This window comes from Pongo pygmaeus, chromosome 20 (assembly GCF_028885625.2).
Source record: "Pongo pygmaeus isolate AG05252 chromosome 20, NHGRI_mPonPyg2-v2.0_pri, whole genome shotgun sequence".
Classification (NCBI taxonomy): Eukaryota; Metazoa; Chordata; class Mammalia; order Primates; family Hominidae; genus Pongo; species Pongo pygmaeus.
The window spans coordinates 876,292-896,420 of NC_072393.2; the positions used below are offsets into that span (position 1 = coordinate 876,292).

The window sequence follows — 20,129 nt, forward strand, 5'->3', positions numbered from 1 at the left end:
CCCCACCCTGGGACAGGATTCTGCCAACCTTGCCCTCTCAGCTCCCCCCGGCGGGGACACGGCCACTTCTGACCCAGGGCACCATGGGACTGGATGCCACCACAGGTTCTGTTCCTTTGCCTGGACAGCCACGTTGCCTGGGCCCGCTGGGCGCTGCCTCTCCACGGGGCCCTCCCTGACCACGCTTCTCTGTCCCATCACCTTCCTGTGCTTCTCTAGACCAGGGACTCCCCAGGTGCGGTGGACATGGGGCAGGGTCCCTCTCGGGTGGGGCCATACTGGGCACACTGCAGGGTGCTGGGCAGCGTCCTGGCCCCCCCCCAACTTCATGCCAGGAGCACCGCCTGGATGTGGTAGCCACAGATGTCCTGGAGATCACCTTCTCCTATTCAGGACACAAGAGGACCCTCACCTAACCACCTCATCCATGGCCACAGACGGCGCCGACAGTGACAGGCACAGCCATCGGCACGCAGACTGGGGGAGACTGAGACATCACTGGACCATGTGGGTCCTGGGCTGGGGAGGCCACGCTGGTGGGTCGGGGCTGGCTGGGGGTGTCGGGCGCACTGACCTTATCGTGGGTGGAGGGGGCAGGGTTATCATCCCAGATGGTGGACACCTGGTTGAGGCTGTCGGCTGGCAGGAAGTCGGGCGTGTCCACGATGTCTGACAGGGAGTCCACGGACGAGGAGAAGATGGAGATGTTGGAGAAGTCCTCAAAATAGGAGGAGTCCTGGAAGACAAGGCCAGGCCCGGTGAGGGGGGGACGGGAGACACCACGGCCCCTCCACACACTGGAGCACGTGGGGACGGGAGACACCACGGCCCTCCCGGGTTCAAGCAATTCTCCTGCCTCATCCTCCCAAGTAGCTGGGATTACAGGTGCGCGCCACCATGCCCGGCTAATTTTTTTGTATTTTTACTAGAGACGGGGTTTCACCATGTTGGCCAGCCTGGTTTTGAACTCCTGACCTTAAGTGATCCGCCTGCTTCGGCCTCCCAAAGTGCTGGGATGACAGGCGTAAGCCACCACGTGGCAGAGCCAGAGAGTGAGACTCCGTCTCAAAAAAGAAAAAAATAAACAAGCAATGGGTGAGAAACACCAGCCCTCAGGGCCACGCAGGACGGTGTCTGACTTCTGCGGCACCTGAAGGGCAGCGATGCTGCAGGAACTCTGAGCAGCTCGGGTCTGGGGTGAGCCTGGTGCCATGCCCTGTGCCAGGTGGGGGGGCAGCCACGCCCAGAGGTGGGGCTCGCCATGGGGATCACTCACACACACACACACACACACACATACACACACACACACACACACACACACTGCCCACCCAGTGGAGGAGATGCATGTACATCATTTCTTTTTTTTTTTTTTTTTTTTTTTTTTTGAGAAGGATTCTTGCACTGTTGCCTGGGCTGGAGTGCAGTGGTGTGATCTCCTCTCACTGCAACCTCTGCCTCCCAGGTTCAAGCGATTTTCCTGCCTCAGCCTCCGAAGTAGCTGGGATTACAGGCGCATGCCACCACGCCCAGCTAATTTTTGTATTTTTAGTAGAGACGGGGTTTCACCACGTTGGCCACGCTGGTCTCGAACTCCTGACCTCAGGTGATCCACCCACCTCGGCCTCCCAAAGTGCTGGGATTACAGGCGTGAACCATCGTGCTCGGCCTAATTTTGTATTTTTAGTAGAGACGGAGTTTCTCCATATTGGTCAGGCTGGTTTCGAACTCCTGGTCTCAGGTGATCCGTCCACCTTGGCCTACCAAAGTGCTGGGATTACAGGAGTGAGCCACCATGCCTGGCCACATGTGATGTCTCACGCCTGTAATCCCAGCACTTGGAGGCCAAGGTGGAAGATTGCCTGAGTCCAGCAGTTCAAGATTCGCCTGGACAATATGGCGAAACCCCATTTCTACTACAAATACAAAAATTAGCTGGGTGTGGTGGTGCATGCCCATAGTCCCAGCTACTCGGGGGGCTGAGGCGGGAGGATCACCTGAGTCCAGAGAGGTCAAGGCTGCAGTGAGCTGTTACTGCACAACTACATTCCAGCCTGGGTGACAGAGCAAGACTCTGTCTCAAAAAAAAAAAAAAAAAAAAAAAGACTGGGCATGGTAGCTCACGCCTGTAATCCCAGCACTTTGAGAAGCCAAGGTGGGCAGATCACCTGAGGTCAGGAGTTCAAGACCAGCCTGACCAATATGGTAAAACCCCGTCTTTACTAAAACCACAAAAATTAGCTGGGCATGGTGGTGTGTGCCTGTAATCCTAGCTACTTGGGAGGCTGAGGCAGGAGAATTGCTTGAACTCAGGAGGCAGAGGTTGCAGCGGGCTGAGATCATGCCATTGCACTCCAGCCTGGGTGACACAGGAAGACTCCGTCTCAAGAAAAACAAAGAAAAAAACCATGCATGTCAAGGGGGCACTGTTTCTCCCTGGAAGCTGTGGGTTCCGTCCCCCTCACCTTGCTCAGCTTTGCCCACTGCCCACCCTGTCAGACCCAAGCACCTGGGCACTGATCACTAGGGACTTTCAGGAACCTGCTCCCAAACAAACAGAGACCCCCAGGACAGAGGTGTCCATGCTGCTCACCTGAGGCCCAGAGCCAGGTAGGGTGCAGCCCCCCACCCCAGGAGGGTAGGAGCAGCCCACCTCCCAGAGCCTCTGGAGGCCTCAATCGGCAGGGTTGGGGAGCATTCGCCCCACTGAGGCACATAAGGGCCCTCCGGACATTGCCCACCCAGGCTGCAGAGGGCCTGGTCACGCTGACCTGTGGCCCGGACCCTCCGTGGAAGCATTTCCCGGGCAAGGTCAGGGGCTCCTGAGTTGATCAAGGCCCCAGCCAGGAGCGGGGGGTGAGTTGCTATCGGGCCCAGAACCACCCAGGCCTTGGTGGTGCAGGGAGCACAGGCAGAGCGGAGGAGAACTCCCCAAACCCAAATGCGTGGGTCACATGGCGAGTCCTTCCCCGGAGCTCAGCGTGGACAGAGGGAAGGGACCTCAGGCAGAGACACCTGCCCCACGCCCTCACCAGGTGCCCTCAGCCCAAGAAGACAGGACATCAGGGTCCTCCTGCCCAAGGTCCTCCTCCCAAAACTCCTGCCCCAGTCTGAGGAAACACCAGCCCAACTACTCCAGGGCATCCACACCACCCGACCAGCCCCAGGACCGCCCAGTGCATCTGAAACACGGGCCTCTGAGAAACCGTCACAGCCCAGAGGAGCCTGAGGAGATGCCTAAACACCACGTGGGGTCCTGGGCAGGAAAGGACATGGGGGAAACTGAGGCAACCCAAGCAAAGCGTGGGCCTCAGGAGTTAACGGTGGCGTATGGATGTTGGTTCATCAGCCGTGACAGCCACAGACGGGAGACAGAAGAGCAGGGAGCCCGGAAGTGGGGGTGCGGGGACTCTGCACTGTCCCTGCAGATTTTCTGTCATTCTAAAACAGTTTGAAAAGTTAAAGTCAAGTCAGGCGGGGGGGCTCACGTCTGCTACTCAGGAGGCTGAGGCAGGAGGATCGCTTGAGCCCAGGTGGTCGAGGCAGCAGTGAGCTATAATTGCGCCACTGCACGCCAGCCTGGGAGACAGAGCGAGACCCTATCTCAGAAAAAAAGTTAAAGTCAAGCAGGGCGTAGTGGCTCACGCCTGTAATCCTAGCGTTTTAGAGCCAAGGTGAAAGGATCGCTTGAGCCCAGGAGTTCAAGACCAGCCTGGGCAACACAGCAAGACTCCATGTCTACAGAAAGTTTAAAAATCAGCTGGGCATGGCAGCATGTGTCTGTAGTCTCAGCTACTCAGGAGGCTGAGGTGGGAGGATTGCTTGAACCCAGTCGGTGGAGGTTGCAGGGAGCCGAGATCGTGCCACTGCACACCAGCCTGGGTGACAGAGCAAGTCCCTGTCACAAAAACAAATAAATAAAAGTGAAAGTCTGATAATGAGGGAGTGCTTGCAGCTTTCAGGCTCCAAGAACGCAGCCTTGAGGCCCTGCCCTGCTCCCTGTCCGGTCCTTCCCAGCACAGGACACCCCGCCAGGTGCATGAGACCTTGAAGCCTTCACCTCTAGCAGGTGCCCTCAGCGATTAGGGACAGAGGGAGACGGGGTTCCCAGGGCTGGCCCTGTTTACGTGTGGGAAGCTGAACGGAGCCAGGCCAGCTCCCCCCACAGTGGCTCCGTCCTCTGCCCACATCTGCATTTGACTCCTAGCAGCCACAAGCTCACCTCAGAGACAGCCTAAGTCCCACCCACGCCTGTGTGTCCCTCTACAGCCCCTCCAGGCCGGTCCAGGCTCCTGCATCCTTCACCACATGCCCCACCCACCCTCCAGCCTCAGCTCAGCGGACGTGGTGCCTCCCCGGGGAACCGGGCCCTTCTGTAGTCTCCAGTGAGGACAAGCACCAAGGCCCCTCAGGGGTGACACTTGCACCCCTCCCCGCCAGCCCCCAGTTCTGGGGCCCCAGGGAGGACCGGGGCTGCCCGCTGTGGTTCTTGTCTCTGTAGCATTTCAGGAGCCCTGGGCTGAGGCGGGGAGCTGGCAGGACCTAGTTCTGCCCCCTTCAAAAGCAGCAGACACAGCTCCTCCTGCCCCTGGGCAGCCAACTCCAGATCTGACTCCAGAACTGACTCCAGACCTGATGTGCTGCCGCTGCCCTGTGCTCCAGCACCCCTGGGGAGCCACAGGGATTTGCCCGCCTGCGCCACCAGAGCCAGCCCTGATCAGGCCCACCCAGCCTCCGCTCCCTACGAGAGCTCCATAAGACACCCAGAGCCCCTCCACCTGAGGCTTCTCCAGAGGAAAGCCACAGCTCTGGGTCCTACCCCAGGGGCAAAAGGAGGGGGACACAGCCCTCCCAACAGCCACTGCCAGTGTCACTGAGGGCCCCCGTCCAGGCGGGGCTGAGCCCGACCCCCCAGTCCGCTCGCCTTCCCCAGCCTACGCACAGGGCGCCGCTCCCAGCCCGAAGTCTTAAATCTCTGCCTCGGAACCTTCCGGCAGATTCCCTCTCACTGCCAGAAGAGACGGACGGGGCGGGGTGGGAATTTTTTTAGAGCCTGGCGGCCTCGCACTCTAGGATGAGATGCCGGCTGCTCCGGCAGGTGGCCCGGCCATCCTGAATGGGGGTCCCACCTCCCAGACCCCTGCCCCCGAGGGCCTCGCCCGCCCCGGGAAGGGAGTGTTACCTTGTTCAGAGCCTCGAACTGCAGCCAGAACTGCAGCTGGGACATGGTCCCGGCGCTCGGGGGGCCAGGGGTCCCCCTGGAAGCGCTGCCCGGGAGCGGCTCCCTCATGACCGCGGCAGCAGCCCCAGCATTGGGTCGGCCGGGGCGGACGGGGGCGGCTCTCCGCCCGGCTGTATTTGCATGTCGGTTTAGTCACCGCCGCCGGCGCCTACTTCCTCTAAGGCCGGGACTGACTTTCAGGAAATGATGCCGGCCCCGTAAGTCAGGGCAATTACTGGCAGCGCGCGAGGAGAATTACTGTACGGGGCGGATCTGCCACAGGCGCTGTCAACAGGCACCCCCACCCGTGCCCGGCCGCAGGACCAGCCCCCTTTGGGGCACCCGGGGGACATGCACAGTGCCCAGGTGGGCATGGGCCTCGGTATCCGCAGATTGCAGGGAGCTGGGTTCCGTTCCACGGGGACCAGCTGCTGTTCCTGGTGCCCCCAAACCACAGGCAAGGAAACTGAGGCCAGGACGGCCTCCCTTCACCCAGCACCCCACCCATGCCGAGCGCACCTCAGGCCTTGCTGCACCCCCCTGGGGCTCTCCCCACCACACCTCTGCAGGCTGAGGTCCCTGAGAAGCCCCTGCCGCCGAAGCAAAGTCCCCTCCCTGCTCTTTCCCTGCTGTCCGTGCCCAGGGGTTCAGCGGGGGCCCTGTGGCCTCCCCTGACCTGGGGCTGGCGGAGGGAGAGCTGAGCCTGGGCCCCTCCTCTCCAGGCTCTGGCCAGACCCGGCCTCAGCCCCCTTGGCACAGCAGCGCAGGAACAAGTGGTAGCGTCCTGGGAAAAGAACGTTCTTGCTTTGGTAGAAAACCAAGTGTCAATGATGCACTTGCTGGGGCAACCCCGGGCCGCGAACCCGCCGGCGGCCACACTCTTGCCCGCACTGCGGGAACCCTGGCGCATCACAGGGGCCCAGACACCGCGGGGCAGACACCTGATGGGACCGCACACCGAGCCACAGGCGGTCATTCTCGGTGTCCTTGGAGGAGAATGGGTGGGGTGGGAGGACGGCCGGGCGTGGAGAAGACGGGCCCCATCTGCCTGGACTCAGCGACTGACGCGGCAGAGGCTGCATTTCCCACGAGACCGCGGCCGAGACCGCGCAGGTGGCCACAGCTCCTCCTCTGTGAGGGGAGGAAGGGCCCGGCCCTGTGGCCAGGGGCCCTGGGAAAGAAGGAAACCGCCCTGAGAGGCCAGGGGAGCCCGTGGCTGGGCCGGAGGGGTGGGGACAGTTCTGGGCTTGTAGGACCCCCGCCAGGGCTCTGAGGGGAGAGTGGGAGCAGGGGGCCCTCAAACCCTGTGCGCTCCGCTCCCTCGGGCTCACCCTGTTCTAGACCCTGAGGCCCTGTGCCAGCCCCACTGGGGCCCCGCGACCAGGCACCGCAGCAGCGGAGGCTGGTGCAGACCGTCGCCCACACCCCTTGCCACGACCCATCACCTCCTGGAAGCTGGGCGACAACACGGTCTGTGCGGCTGGGGCGAGGGGCCCGCCTGCCAGGCACCCCGCCCGCCAATGGAAAACAACCAATGGGGAAGAAACCCACGGAGCCGCTCAACCCAGCAGCCAATCACAGCCACCGCTCAACCCAGCAGCCAATCACAGCCACCGCTCAACCCAGCAGCCAATCACAGCCACTCCCAGAGACAGCTCCACACCAGCTCCACGCAAAAAACCCACAACCACAAGTGCTGCTGAGGATGCGGGGCAGCCGCCTGGGAACCACCCTGCAGCTCCTCAAAGAGGCGAATGGGGAGTAACAGTTAACCCAGCAGCTGCACTCCCAGGTGCCATCAGGATGACCCACAGCTCACGAAAGCCTGAACCCACAGCTCACGAGTGGACCCACAGCTCACAGGACCCACAGCTCAAGCCGTGGACTCACAGCTCATAGGCGCCTGGACCCACAGCTCACAGGTGGAACCATAGCTCATGGGTGGACCCACAGCCCACAGGACCCACAGCTCACGGGTGGACTCACAGCTCACAGGACCCACAGCTCACGAGTGGACCCACAGCTCACAGGTGGACCCACAGCTCACAGGTGAACCCACAGCTCACAAGTGGACCCACAGCCCACAGGACCCACAGCTCACTGGTGGACCCACAGCTCATGGGTGGACCCACAGCTCATAGGCACCTGGACCCACAGCTCACAGGTAAGACCCACAGCTCACGGGTGGACCCACAGCTCACAGGCACCTGGACCCACAGCTCACAGGTGGACCCACAGCTCATGGGTGGACCCACAGCTCACGGGTGGACTCACAGCTCACAGGACCCACAGCCCACAGGTGGACCCACAGCTCACGGGTGGACCCACAGCTCACAGGCACCTGGACCCCTCACAGGTGGACCCACAACTCACGGGTGGACCCACAGCTCACGGGTGGACCCACAGCTCATAAGCACCTGGACCCACAGCTCACAGGTGGACCCACAGCTCACGGGTGGACCCACAGCTCACGGGTGGACCCACAGCCACAGGACCCACAGCTCATGGGTGGACCCTCAGCTCACAGTACCCACAGCTCACGGGTGGACCCACAGCCACAGGACCCACAGCTCACGGGTGGACCCACAGCTCACAGGCGCCTGGACCCACAGCTCACAGATGGACCCACAGCCCACAGGACCCACAGCTCACAGGTGGACCCACAGCCCACAGGACCCACAGCTCACAGGTGACCCACAGCCCACAGGACCCACAGCTCACGGCTGGACTCACAGCCCACAGGACCCACAGCTCACAGGTGGACCCACAGCCCACGGGACCCACAGCTCACAGGTGGACCCACAACTCATAGGACCCACAGCTCATGGGTGGACCCACAGCTCACGGGGGGACCCACAGCTCACGGTGGACCCACAGCTCACGGGTGGACCCACAGCCACAGGACCCACAGCTCACAGGTGGACCTACAGCTCACAGGACCCACAGCTCACAGGTGGACCCACAGCTCACAGGTGGACACACAGCTCATGGGTGGACCCACAGCTCACGGGTGGACCCACAGCTCACAGGACCCACAACTCATGGGTGGACCCACAGCTCACGGGTGGACCCTCAGCTCACGGGTGGACTCACAGCTCACAGGACCCACAGCTCATGGGTGGACCCACAGCTCATAGGCGCCTGGACCCACAGCTCACAGGTGGACCCACAGCTCACGGGTGGACCCACAGCTCACGGGTAGACCCGCGGCTCACGGGTGGACCCACGGCTCATGGGTGGACCCACAGCCACAGGACCCACAGCTCACAGGACCCACAACTCACAGGTGGACCCGCGGCTCACGGGTGGACCCTCGGCTCACGGGTGGACCCTCAGCTCACAGGTGGACCCACAGCTCATAGGCGCCTGGACCAACAGCTCATGACAGCCTGGCTCCTGCAGTGCGGTCACCCACGGAGGAACGGGGCCAGCACAGTGAGGCCATCCACACACTGGAACACGACCCAGCCATGAAAAGGAGCAAGGTTCTGACCCAAGCCACAGCACGGATGCACCTTGAGGACGTCACACTCAGTGAGAGACGCCAAACACAGAAGGCCACGCAGTGTGTGAGGCCATTTCTATGCAATGTCCTGAACAGGAATCCACACAGACAGGAAAAGCGTTCGGGTTATCAGGGGGTGGGGATGGGCCGGGGAGTGACAGCTGATGGGAACGGGGCTTCCTGTGGGGTGATGGAATGTTCTGGAACTAGACAGAGGTGGTGGTTGCACAACTCTGTGAATATACTTTTTTAAAGTGTGGATTTGGGCCCAGCGCGGTGCCTTACGCCTGTAATCCCAGCACTTTGGGAGGCCGAGGTGGGCGGATCACGAGGTCAGGAGTTCGAGACCAAACTGGCCAGCATGGTGAAACCCCGTCTCTACTAAAAATACAAAAATTAGCCAGGTGTGGTGGCGGGTATCTGTAATCCCAGCTACTTGGAAGGCTGAGGCAGGAGAATTGCTTGAACCCGGGAGGCAGAGGTTATAGTGAGCTGAAATCATGCCATTGCACTCTAGCCTGGGCGACAGAGCAAGACTCTGTCTCAAAAAAAAAAAAAAAAAAAAAAAAAAAGGTGGATTTGGCCGAGCGTGGTGGCTCACACCTGCCATCCCAGCACTTTGGGAAGCTGAGGTGGGCGAACAGCTTGAGCCCAGGAGTTCAAGACCAGCTTGGGCAACATAGTGAGATCCCATCTCCACAAAAAATACAAAAACCAGCTGGGCATGGTGGCAGGCACCCGTGGTCCCAGGTGGGCATGGTGGCGGGCACCTGCGGTCCCAGCTGCTCAGAAGGCCATGGCAGGAGACTCACTTGAGCTAGGGAGGTGGAAGCTGCAGTAAGTTATGATCACACCACTGCACTCCAGCCTGGGCAATAGAGCAAAATACTGTCTCAAATAAATAAAGAGGATTTTATGGCACGTGAATTTTGTCTCAGTTTTTAGAAGACCTGGAAAGCAACGAAACACAGAAAGAACAAGCACAGACTCCAACTTGCTCCGCAGGCCCCAATGTGACAGCGCAGCCTGGGGTCCCTGGAGCAGGTCAGGCTGAGGATAGGGGTGCGCCGCCTAGGGACCTGCTGGGCGCTACCCCCACCCACCTCCGGGACCCTGCACCCGGTCCTGGGCTCCCGTGGCCCGGTCTCTCCCTCTGCCTCTGTCCAGGGTGCACCCCTCACTGACCAGTCCCGCAGCAACGCTGACTGAGGGCTCCGTGTAAGCCTGGCTGAGTGCCCGCTGCCCCAGCCCTCACAGGAACCCTGCCCTGCATTACAGTGAGGGAAACAGGCAACGGGGACGGGAGGGGCTCCTCCTGGAGGGGGCTGGGGGGCAGACAGAGAGAAGAGGCTTCCAGGTGGTCGTGGGGCACAGGTGGCACTTCCTGGACACTGCCAGTCTTTGGTGGCTAGGAGAAGGGCTCCTCAGCAGGCCTGGTCACTAGAGTGCCCCGTGCAGAGCTGAACTGTGTCCCCAAAATGGTGTGATCAAGTCCTGGTGCCTGGAAGCTGTGTGTGTGGCCTTATTTGGGAATCCGGTCCTCACAGATGTGAGTGGTTAAAAAAAAAAAAAAAGCCGCGCTGGCCGAGGGGGTGATCCGTGCCTGGTGTCCTCATAGGAAGGAGACACAGTCCCGGGGAGGAGGCCGCGGGACACAGAGGCGAGATCCCAGCCCTGCGGCCACAGCCAGGGGGTGCCTGGGTCCCCTAGATGCTGGAGGGGCCGGAAGGAGCGCGGCCCTGTCCGCACCTTGACTTTGGACTTCCGGGCTCCAGGGCTGGGAGGGGACAGAGTCCTGGCCTTTGAAGCTGCGTGTGCTGCTTCCTCACAGCAGCCCTGGGAGGCTGGCACGGCTCCCCAGGAAACTGGGCTCCCTTCTGTCAGGGTTCCGGCCAGGTGCCTGGTATGGGCCATGGGGCCGCCGCCTCAGTGCCTTCTGGCGCTGCAGCTGGGCAGGGCCGAACCCTGGCGCACAGCTTCCTGCTGAGTCTCCCTCTCTAAGGCTGTCTGTGGGCAGCTCTGCCAGCCCCTCCTGCACCTGCCCAGGCCCTGGGCGGAGGCTCCTCCTCTGGGGGGCTGTGGCCTCAGCACAGACCAGGGGACAGAGGTGGCTCTTCTTGGCCTTGGCTGGGTGTGAACCAAAGGCTTCCTGTAAGAAATCCCTCTCTCCCTCTCCCTCCCTCGCTCCCTCATCTCTCTCCCTCTTTTTTGCCCAATGCCAGTAACTGTGGGGGCTCCGTAGTGGCGGGTGGGCCGAGGCCTCTGACCCCTGCTGAAACGCATCTGCAGAACAGTCAATGCCGCCTGCCTCCCTGCCTGAAAGCAGCCAGAGTTTGCAAAGCGCTTTTCTGAGCCGTGAGCTCATCCTGAGCTTCCCAGAAGCCCCCGGGCTGCCAGGCAGAGAGTGTTGTTACCGGACAGCTGCGTTCCCCATGGTCCCTGCAGCCCCGTGGGGACCCGGGATGGATGCCCGGCAGGTGAAGATGTCCTCACGGGACAGGTGGTGGGCAAGGAGGCAGTACCTGGGGAACGGGGATGGGCTGTGGGTGCCGAGAGCCCCAGGAGCCCAGCAGAGACACAAGGGATCTGGGTGATGTCGGGAGGGGTGAAGGAGCACCCCCACCCCAGGAACAGGCGGCAAGGGATGGGCGAGGGGCAGTGAGGCGAGCAGGACCTGGGGAATGTCCTGTGCAGGGGCACAGGCTGGGGAGAGGCTCGGGCTGGGGTGCGGTGGGGGGAGGCTCGGGCTGGGGTGTGGTGGGGGGAGGCTTGGGCTGGGGTGCGGTGGGGGGAGGCTCGGGCTGGGGTGCGGTGGGGGGAGGCTCCGGCTGGGATGCGGTGGGGAAGACCCCAGAAGAGGCACCAGGGGCTGCCCTGGGGGACGCTCACCCCACGCAGGAACAGGTGCCAGAGAGCCTGGGGGTGGGGCCGCGAGGCTGGGCTGGGCCTGCAGCAGGGGACCCACGGGAGGCTCTGGGCGCAGAGGGTGGGCTGCAGCACCGAGGGCCTCTTATCCTTGAGCAGGAACCCATCGCCCCCCAGGCAGACCCAGTTACGCCTGGAACACACAGACACAGACCTGCATATGGGCGCTGCTAACAGCGATTCACAGCTGCTGTCAACCCACACCTACTCCTGGGTATGAGCCCAAGAGAAACGAAAACGTGTCCACTCGGAGGTTTGCACCCGTGCTCACAGCAGCACAACTCACGACGGCCACGGGTGGAAGCAGCACAAGCGTCCATCACGGACACATGGGCAGACACAGTGGGGCCTCCACGCATCCATCACGGACAGACACAGTGGGCCCTCCATGCCTCCATCACGGACAGACACAGTGGGCCCTCCATGCCTCCATCACGGACAGACACAGTGGGCCCTCCATGCCTCCATCACGGACAGACACAGTGGGGCCCTCCATGCCTCCATCACGGACAGACACAGTGGGGCCCTCCACACATCCATCACGGACAGACACAGTGGGCCCTCCACACATCCATCACGGACAGACACAGTGGGGCCCTCCATGCCTCCATCACGGACAGACACAGTGGGGCCCTCCACACATCCATCACGGACAGACACAGTGGGCCCTCCACACATCCATCACGGACAGACACAGTGGGGCCTCCACGCATCCATCACGGACAGACACAGTGGGCCCTCCATGCCTCCATCACGGACAGACACAGTGGGCCCTCCATGCCTCCATCATGGACAGACACAGTGGGCCCTCCATGCCTCCATCACGGACAGACACAGTGGGGCCCTCCACACATCCATCGCGGACAGACACAGTGGGCCCTCCATGCCTCCATCACGGACAGACACAGTGGGGCCCTCCACGCGTCCATCACGGACAGACACAGTGGGGCCTCCACACATCCATCGCGGACACATGGACAGACACAGTGGGGCTTCCACGCGTCCATCACGGACAGACACAGTGGGGCCTCCACCCGTCCATCATGGACAGACACAGTGGGGCCTCCACACGTCCATCATGAACAGACACAGTGGGGCCTCCACCCGTCCATCACAGACAGACCCAGTGGGGCCTTCCACACGTCCATCACAGACAGGCACAGTGGGCCCCTCCACACGTCCATCATGGACAGACACAGTGGGCCCCTCCACGCATCCATCACGGATAGACACAGTGGGTCTTCCACACGTCCATCACCAACAGACACAGTGGAACCTGGTACCTCCATGTGTCCATCATGAACAGACACAGTGGGGACCTCCACACATCCATCACGTACACATGGACAGACACAGTGGGCCCCTCCACGCCTCCATCACGGGCACACGGACAAACACAGTGTGCCTCCCACTGGGAACTCCCAGGCTCAAGCGATCCTCACGCCTCAGCCAAATAGCTGGGACCCAAATACTGGGACTACAGGCTTGCACCACCATGCCCGGCTAATTTTTTCTATTTTTTATACAGATAGGGTCTCACTATGTTGTGCAGGCTGGTCTCAAACCCCTGGGCTCAAACAATCCTCCCGCCTTGGCCTCCCAAAGTGCTGGGATCACAGGCGTGAGCCACCGCGCCCAGTCCTGACTCAGACGTGACCTCCTGCATTCCCAGGGGCAGAATCTCCCAGGCACAGTGGCCCTACTCAGAGTCTGTGAAGACCACCACGGGAGCCAAGATCAACCTTCCCCTCAATGACATCCCTCCCCACGATCAGCCCTCCCTCAATGACCTCCCTCCCCACCATCAACCCTCCCTCAATGACCTCCCTCCCCACCATCAACCCTCCCCACCATCAACCCTCCCTCAATGACCTCCCTCCCCACCATCAACCCTCCCCACCATCAACCCTCCCTCAATGACCTCCCTCCCCACCATCAACCCTCCCCACCATCAACCCTCCCTCAATGACCTCCCTCCCCACCATCAATCCTCCCTCAATGACCTCCCTCCCCACCATCAACCCTCCCTCAATGACCTCCCTCCCCACCATCAATCCTCCCTCAATGACCTCCCTCCTCACCATCAACCCTCCCTCAATGACCTCCCTCCCCACCATCAACCCTCCCTCAATCACCTCCCTCCCCACCATCAACCCTCCCTCAATCACCTCCCTCCCCACCATCAACCCTCCCTCAATGACCTCCCTCCCCACCATCAACCCTCCCCACCATCAACCCTCCCTCAATGACCTCTCTCCCCACCATCAACCCTCCCTCAATGACCTCCCTCCTCACCATCAACCCTCCCTCAATGACCTCCCTCCCCACGATCAGCCCTCCCTCAATCACCTTCCTCCCCACCATCAACCCTCCCTCAATGACCTTCCTCCCCACCATCAACCCTCCCTCAATGACCTCCCTCCCCACGATCAGCCCTCCCTCAATCACCTTCCTCCCCACCATCAATCTGCCCCTCAATGGCCTCCCTCCCCAGGCCTTGAAGGCTCTCCAGCAGAACCAACAGTGCTGCGGAGTCCACTGGCCCCTGGGAACTGCCCAGGTCCACAGCTCATGTGTTTTCCCTTGCTGCTCTGGCTACCAAGAAACTCAGGGCTCAGGTGTATTAATAGTTACCAGGTGGATCACCTGACGTCAGGAGTTCGAGACCAGTCTGGCCAATATGGTGAAACCCCGTCTCTACTAAAAATACAAAAATTAGCCAGGCGTGGTGGCGCACACCTGTAATCCCAGCTGCTCAGGAGGCCGAGGCAGAAGAATGGCTCAAACTTGGGAGGCAGAGGTTGCAGTGAGCCGAGATCGCACCACTGCACTCCATCCAGCCTGGGTGACAGAGCGAGACCCCGTCTCAAAAAAAAAAGAATAGGCCAGGCACGATGGCTCATGCCTGTAATCCCAGCACTTTGGGAGACGGGCAGATCACCTGAGGTCAGGAGTTCGAGACCATCCTGGCCAACATGGAGAAATCCCATCTCTACTAAAAATATAAAAATTAGTCGGGCATGGTGGCAGGTGCCTGTAGTCCCAGCTACTTGGTAGGCTGAGACATGAGAATCACTTGAACCCGGGAGGCGGAGGTTGCAGTTACCCAAGATGGCGCCACTACACTCCAGCCTGGGGAAGAGTAAGACTCGGTCTCCAGAAAAAAAGGTAGTGACCAGCTGGCTCGTTATGGCCTGTGGGGTTTTACATTCACCCTCACCCCCAGCCCAGGAACGGGTTCTCCCTACCAATCCCTCCTGGTTTATACAACAGCAGGAAACATTTGCAGGGAATGCTCATATGCCACAGGTCACACGATGGCTTCGAATGGTGCCTCCGTTTCCCCTCGTTCCCGTGAAAAGCTGTCAACCTCATGGCTCCAACAAGCTGAAAATGGTGGCTCACGCCTGTAATCCCCATGCTTTGGGAAGCTCAGGCAGGAGAATCGCTTGAGCCTGGAAGTTTGAGACCAGCCTGGGCAACACAGTGAGACCTCATTTCTACAAAACATAAAAAATTAGCTGGGCGTGGTGGTGCGTGCCTATGGTCCCAGCTACTGGGGAAGCTGAGGTGGGAGCATCACTTGAGCCCAGGAGGTGGAGGCTGCAGTGAGCCGAGATTGCACCACTGCACTCCAGGCTGAACAACAGAGCTAGACCCTGTCTCTAAAAATAAAAATTAAAAAAATATATAAGGGAAACACACACTTATCCTCTCACAGTCTGGAGGGCAGAAGTTGTAACATCAAGGGTGGGCAGGGCAGGTCCCTCCCGGGGGCTCCAGGGGAAAACCCAGTTCCCGCCTTTCCCAGTGTCCAGAGGCACCAACATCCCTTGGCTTGGGGCCCCCTCCTCCCCTCCACGGCCACAGCACAGGCTCTTCCCATCTCTCTGGCTCTCACCCTCTCGCCTCCTCTCGTGAGGGCCCTGTGAGGACACTGGGCCTCCAGGTCACCCAGGACGCTCTCCCGTCTCGGGTCCGTCACTCAGTCCCATCTGCAGGGCCCTGTGAGGGCACTGGGCCTCCAGGTCACCCAGGACGCTCTCCCGTCTCAGGTCCGTCACTCAGTCCCATCTGCAGGGCCCTGTGAGGGCACTGGGCCTCCAGGTCACCCAGGACGCTCTCCCGTCTCGGGTCCGTCACTCAGTCCCATCTGCAGGTCCCGTCTGCCATCAGAGGCGACACGGCGCCAGGTCTTGGGGATCAGGACGGGGACATCTTGGGGTTTGTAACCGCATGGCCAGCACATTTCCTTAGGTCTGAGTCGGGAGCAGAGGCTTCCGCGGCAGGCTGGGCTGCGCTGGGGGGCACGGCGCCAAGGGCCTCGAACGCCAGGCTCAGGTCTGGACTCCTTCCTGGCACCACAGAACCACGCGGCCTGGCCCACAGGCCTGGGCTGACCCACACCCGTCCCATCCCACACTCGGCACCGGGGGACCACGCGGCCTGGCCCACAGGCCTGGGCTGACCCACACCCGTCCCATCCCACACTCGGCACCGGGGGACCACGCGGCCCGGCCCACAGGCCTGGGCGGACTCACACCCGTCCCGTCCCACACTCGGCACCGGGGGACCACACGGCCCGGCCCACAGGCCTGGGCTGACTCACACCCGTCCCATCCCACACTCGGCATCGGGGGACCACGGAGCCCGACCCACACTCGGCACCACAGAGCCACGCGGCCCGGCCCACAGGCCTGGGCGGACTCACACCCGCCCCGTCCCACACTCAGCACTGCAGAACCACGCAGCCCGGCCCACAGGCCTGGGCTGACCCACACCCATCCCATCCCACACTCGGCACCGGGGGACCACGCGGCCCGGCCCACAGGCCTGGGTTGACCTACACCCATCCCATCCCACACTCGGCACCGGGTGACCACGCGGCCCATCCCGCACTCGGCACCTGGGTTAGACTTCTTCCGAATGAAGTTCTGCTGCTTTAACAGGGAGATTTGGGTCCAAGCTGCCCCACACACAGACGCTGGAGCGCGAGGCGGCTGTAGGCAGGGTGGGCAGGGAGCCAGGGGGGTGGTGCTCACAGAACCAACATCTGCTGGATGGATGTGGCGTGCTCTGAAGAGGGTCATGGGCGGCCACGGTGACCAGCACGGGTTAGACGCAGAGCGGACGAAGGGAGCACAGTGGCCCCGAGGGCTCCGGGCTAAACAGACGCAGCAGCAATTGTTCAGGAGGAGAGGAGCGGGAGAATTCATGAGACAGAGACATGGAGTGAGACAGAGATGCAGAGACATAGAGACAGAGAGGGAAACAGACGGAGACAGAGGGCGACAGAGACAGAGGCAGAGAGGGAGACAGAGAGACAGAGGCGGAGAGGGAGACAGAGAGACAGAGACAGAGAGAGAGAGACAGAGAGGGAGACAGAGAGACGAAGACAGAGAGGGAGACAGAGAGACAGGGGCAGAGACAAGCAGAGGGAGACAGAGACAGAGAGGGCGACAGAGACAGAGGCAGAGAGGGAGACAGAGAGACAGAGGCGGAGACGGAGACAGAGACAGAGGCAGAGACAGAGAGACAGAGACAGAGGCAGAGACAGAGAGACAGAGACAGAGAGGGAGACAAAGACAGAGACAAAGAGACAGAGACTGAGAGGGAGACAGAGAGACAAAGACAGTGAAGGAGACAGAGAGACAGGGCAGACAGGGAGACAGAGGCAGAGAGGGAGACAGAGAGACAGAGGCAGAGACAGAGAGACAGAGACTGAGAGGGAGACAGAGACGGAGCAGAGAGGAAGACAGAGGGAGGCAGAGACAGAGAGGGAGACAGGCAGAGAGAGACTGAGAGGGAGGGAGACAGAGAGAGAGACTAGGAGCAGGGGTAAGAGGGAGAGAGAGAGACAAAGAAAGAGACAGGCCAGGCACGGTGGCTCATGCCTGTAATCCCAGCACTTTGGGAGGCCGAGGCGGGCGGATCACCAGAGGTCGGGAGTTTGAGACCAGCCTGACCAACATGGAGAAACCCTGTCTCTACTAAAAAAAAAAAAAGCAGAATTAGCCGGGCGTGGGCGTGGTGGTGCATGCCTGTGGTCTCAGCTGCTCAGGAAGCTGAGGCAGGAGAATCGCTTGAACCTGGGAGGTGGAGGTCACGGTGAGCCAAAATCGTGCCATTGCACTCCAGCCTGGGCAACAAGGGCAAAACTCCGTCTCAAAAAAAAAAAGAAAGAGAGAAAGAAGACACAGAAAGAGGCAGAGAAGGGATGAAAGAGAAGAAGGGGGAGGGGCAAGGACAGGCTGAGCCAGGGCTGGGGCTGGTAGGAAGGTGGTGGTGGTGAGGAAGGAGTCACCGCCATCAGACACACCCCAGGCTCCTCCCCTGTGTGTCCCCTGAAGGGTGCGGCACGGATGCTGGCCCTGGACAGGTGCCTCGCCTGCCTCAGTTTCCTCCTGTGTCTGGCTGGCAGGGCACAGCGGTTCACCACACCTTGGCCAGGACCAGATCACATGGGGGTCCAGGGCTACTGCGGGTGAGGACAGAGCCCCTGTGTGCACCCCGCTGACCTCAGCCCCAAGATGAGCAGGGGGGCCCCCGCCCCGAACACAGCTGGTAGGCCAATTTCCAGGCCACACACCGGGGGCTACAGGACAGGAATCCACCCTCTTCCCGACCCAGAGCCCAGGAGTCTGAGGTCGAGGTGTCTCAGAGCCGTGCTCCCTCCCACGGCTCTGACCCGCCTCTTCCTGCCCTGGGGCTCCAGGCGAACCCGACCTGTGGCCACACTGCCCCAGCCCCGCCTCCGGCATGGCGCCAGCTCCCCATCTCTCCTGTCTCTTCTAAGGACCCTTGTGCTGGATTTCAGGGCTACCTCATCTCATCTTAATCCTTACTCAATGACATCTAAAAAGACCCTACTTTCCAGAAAGGCCCTCACAGACTCTCGGGGGAGGCGGGCTTGACGGACTCAATGACATCCAAAAAGACCCTACTTTCCAGAAAGGCCCTCACAGACTCTCGGGGGAGGCGGGCTTGACGGACTCAATGACATCTAAAAAGACCCTACTTTCCAGAAAGGCCCTCACAGACTCTCGGGGGGAGGCGGGCTTGACGGACTCAATGACATCCAAAAAGACCCTACTTTCCAGAAAGGCCCTCACAGACTCTCGGGGGAGGCGGGCTTGACGGACTCAATGACATCTAAAAAGACCCTACTTTCCAGAAAGGTCCTCACAGACTCTCGGGGGGAGGCGGGCTTGACGGACTCAATGACATCCAAAAAGACCCTACTTTCCAGAAAGGCCCTCACAGACTCTCGGGGGAGGCGGGCTTGACGGACTCAATGACATCCAAAAAGACCCTACTTTCCAGAAAGGCCCTCACAGACTCTCGGGGGAGGCGGGCTTGACGGACTCAATGACATCTAAAAAGACCCTACTTTCCAGAAAGGTCCTCACAGACTCTCGGGGGAGGCGGGCTTGACGGACGCAATGACATCCAAAAAGACCCTACTTTCCAGAAAGGCCCTCACAGACTCTCGGGGGGAGGCGGGCTTGACGGACTCAATGACATCCAAAAAGACCCTACTTTCCAGAAAGGTCCCCTCACAGACTCTCGGGGGGAGGCGGGCTTGACGGACTCAATGACATCCAAAAAGACCCTACTTTCCAGAAAGGTCCCCTCACAGACTCTCGGGGGAGGCGGGCTTGACGGACGCAGTCACCCCCACACAGACCCACGCTCCGGCGGGCTTTGCCCCGCTCTGCCACGGCCCCGAGTGGGGAAAACTGGGCCCGGGGTCCACCCGGCGAGCTGTTTGCAGGGCCCGGGTCTGGGTGAGCCCTGGGACCTGAACTGGCTCCATTCTGCTGCAGCCACACCTGACCGCTTCTCTCTGGATCTGGCCGGCTTGTGCCCATCCCCCCACCAGCTCTGAGACCCAGGCAGATCTCACATGTCCATTACACAGGCGAAGCGGAGGCCTGGGGGAGCTGAGCACCGGGTGACCCTCGCTCCCCGGCAGGCCCTGGGCGTGGTCCGGCCCAGCAGCGGCCCCTGGCCCCGAGTCCCACACGAGAGGCTGTGGTATCTGAACTGTCCCAGGGAAGCGGATCTCTGCGGCACTGGGTGCTCCAGAGCTGCCGAGAGGAAGCTGGGGCACTGGGAACCCCTTGGGGAAGGCTGTGAGGGTGGGGGTGGGGTCCGCCTCATGCCGAAGGGGGAGGCTGGGAGCCCCCCCGCGACCCTGGGGAGAAGGAGGTTGAAGGTTCTCCTCCTTTGGTGTGTGAGTTCTGTTTTCAGGTGGCTGTTAAGGGGTTGGGACTCCAATGTGCAGGCTGTCTGGACCCGCCTAGAGAAAGGGCCGTGGGGGCGACGGCTGCCAAGGGCATCTTTCCCAGCACCGCCCTCCCCGCAACTCCCTCTGTGGCATTGCCCAGATGCTCGCAGGGACCCCAAGGGCTGGGCGGGGCTCACTGCTGACACGAAGGGCCGGTCACCGGCTCTTCCCCAAAATCAAGCCACATC

The 20,129-nt window shown here is 61.2% G+C and overlaps 1 protein-coding gene across 3 annotated transcripts in view; it reads right to left on the reverse strand.

The window, feature by feature from the left end:
* The window catches only part of SBNO2 (strawberry notch homolog 2), a 72,589-nt gene that overhangs the window by 19,721 nt on the left and 32,739 nt on the right, over positions 1-20,129 (reverse strand). For 2 of the 3 annotated variants that reach the window (XM_054466104.2, XM_054466106.2), the window contains one exon: positions 575-736. In XM_054466104.2, coding sequence (XP_054322079.1) covers positions 575-736 — 162 coding nt within the window. Of the gene's footprint in view, positions 1-574; positions 737-5,182; positions 5,409-20,129 lie in introns of those variants that run through there. The other variant, XM_054466105.2, reaches the window with a different exon arrangement.